The sequence below is a fragment of the Cyprinodon variegatus genome, unplaced genomic scaffold, assembly GCF_000732505.1.
Source record: "Cyprinodon variegatus isolate N-32 unplaced genomic scaffold, C_variegatus-1.0 Scaffold2311, whole genome shotgun sequence".
NCBI lineage: Eukaryota > Metazoa > Chordata > Actinopteri > Cyprinodontiformes > Cyprinodontidae > Cyprinodon > Cyprinodon variegatus.
In genome coordinates, this window is record NW_015152764.1 from 27,751 (window position 1) to 29,303 (window position 1,553).

At 35.5% G+C, this 1,553-nt stretch overlaps 1 protein-coding gene across 1 annotated transcript in view; it reads left to right on the forward strand.

Moving 5' to 3' along the window:
* The window catches only part of LOC107080775 (major histocompatibility complex class I-related gene protein-like), a 7,924-nt gene extending 6,820 nt beyond the window's left edge, over nt 1–1,104 (forward strand). The window contains exons 3-4 of the mRNA XM_015368976.1: nt 267–545; nt 647–1,104. Of these exons, the coding sequence (XP_015224462.1) occupies nt 267–545; nt 647–1,104 (737 nt within the window). The remainder of the gene's footprint in view (nt 1–266; nt 546–646) is intronic.
* The last annotated feature ends 449 nt before the right edge of the window (nt 1,105–1,553 follow it).

A 1,553-nucleotide genomic window follows, 5' to 3' on the forward strand; every position in this document is an offset into this window, starting at 1 on the left:
TGGTGGACTACCTAAACTGCATATAAACAGGCTCAGACAACACAATAATCCTTGCAAAAAAGGCGGCATTTAATCTCATCATAAACCTGTTTTTAGTTTATCTTCTTTTATTTATTTTCTTGTTAAATTCAATTTGGTGGTACATATATGATATGTTAAAGTCTGTTCCTGTCTTAGAAACATTTATTTTTTAATGATTTTGATTAACTGTTTTCCTTTTTTAATATGTTAGTGTGCCCTCTTTTGTTTTTTTTCTTGTCTTTAAGGTCCCTACATTTTGCAGAGAATGGATGGCTGTGAGTGGGATGATGAGACTGGAGAAATTAAAGGATATAATCAGTATGGTTATAATGGGGAAGACATCTTAGCCCTGGACCTGAAGACCCTGACATGGATTGCTCCCAAACCACAAGCTGTACTCACAAAACTCACATGGGACACCATGAAAGCCAGATTAGAACAGTATAAAGATTTTTACATCTATAAATGTCCCGACTGGTTACATTTATATGTTCATCATGGGAGGAGCTTTCTGCAGAAGAAAGGTATATTTGTGACACAATTTAAATGCAGCAACAACAGGATCTCTGCAAATTAATTACAAAGATCATATGTTTTCTTATTTATTTATTTTTTTCTTAAATAGAAAGACCCTCTGTGTCTCTGCTCCAGAGGACTCCCACCTCTGTGGTGACCTGCCATGCTACAGGTTTCTACCCCGAAACTGCTGACATTTTCTGGAGAAGAGATGGAGAAGAGATTCATGAGGCTGTGGAGAAAGGAGATATCCTTGCAAACAATGATGGAACCTTCCAGATGAGTGTTGAGTTAAACGTTTCATCTGTCCAGCCTGAAGACTGGAAGAGATACGACTGTGTGTTTGAGTTCTCTGGTTTTAAAGACGACATCATCTTCAAATTGGATAAATCCACAATCCGTACAAATTGGGGTAAGGGTTGTTTTAATCCTTTATATGCTGGTAAATCTTCAAAAATAAATAAATATGCATCAGTAATAAAACCCAAGTCTTTGCTCCAAGGAGGCCGCTCAATCATTAGATCACTACACGACACCCTCTGTTTCTACACCTTTGATAAGCAGTGAACACTTCAGACTCCAACACCAAAAAGCTGCAGTTTTGAAGCGGCTTTGACTAACTTTTTTTTTTGACTACTCATAATTTGCCCCTTGTTGAATTCCCTAAAATTAATATGTTTGTCCATTCCTTGAAACCTTTGAAAAATCCATGTGGAATTAAGATGTTTTTTGTGTTCACTTAAGCTGCTAGCGGTCATAGCACCTTATCATATGTACTCCTAGCTGTAGTTACTACCGGTAAAAGCAATCTATTTAGTATTGAGTTGTTTATAGGATGTCTGTCTTTTTTGTTAGTCTGGTTCTTTTACAGTCTATTTTGTTAACACTTAAACTCATCATTGAGCATTTTTCTCATTAAACTTTAGTTTTGAAATATTCATAACTTATTCTAAGTTCTATTATACATAAGGAGCCTCTTTATTTATACATTCTGGGATTTCTGTAGATTTTAAATT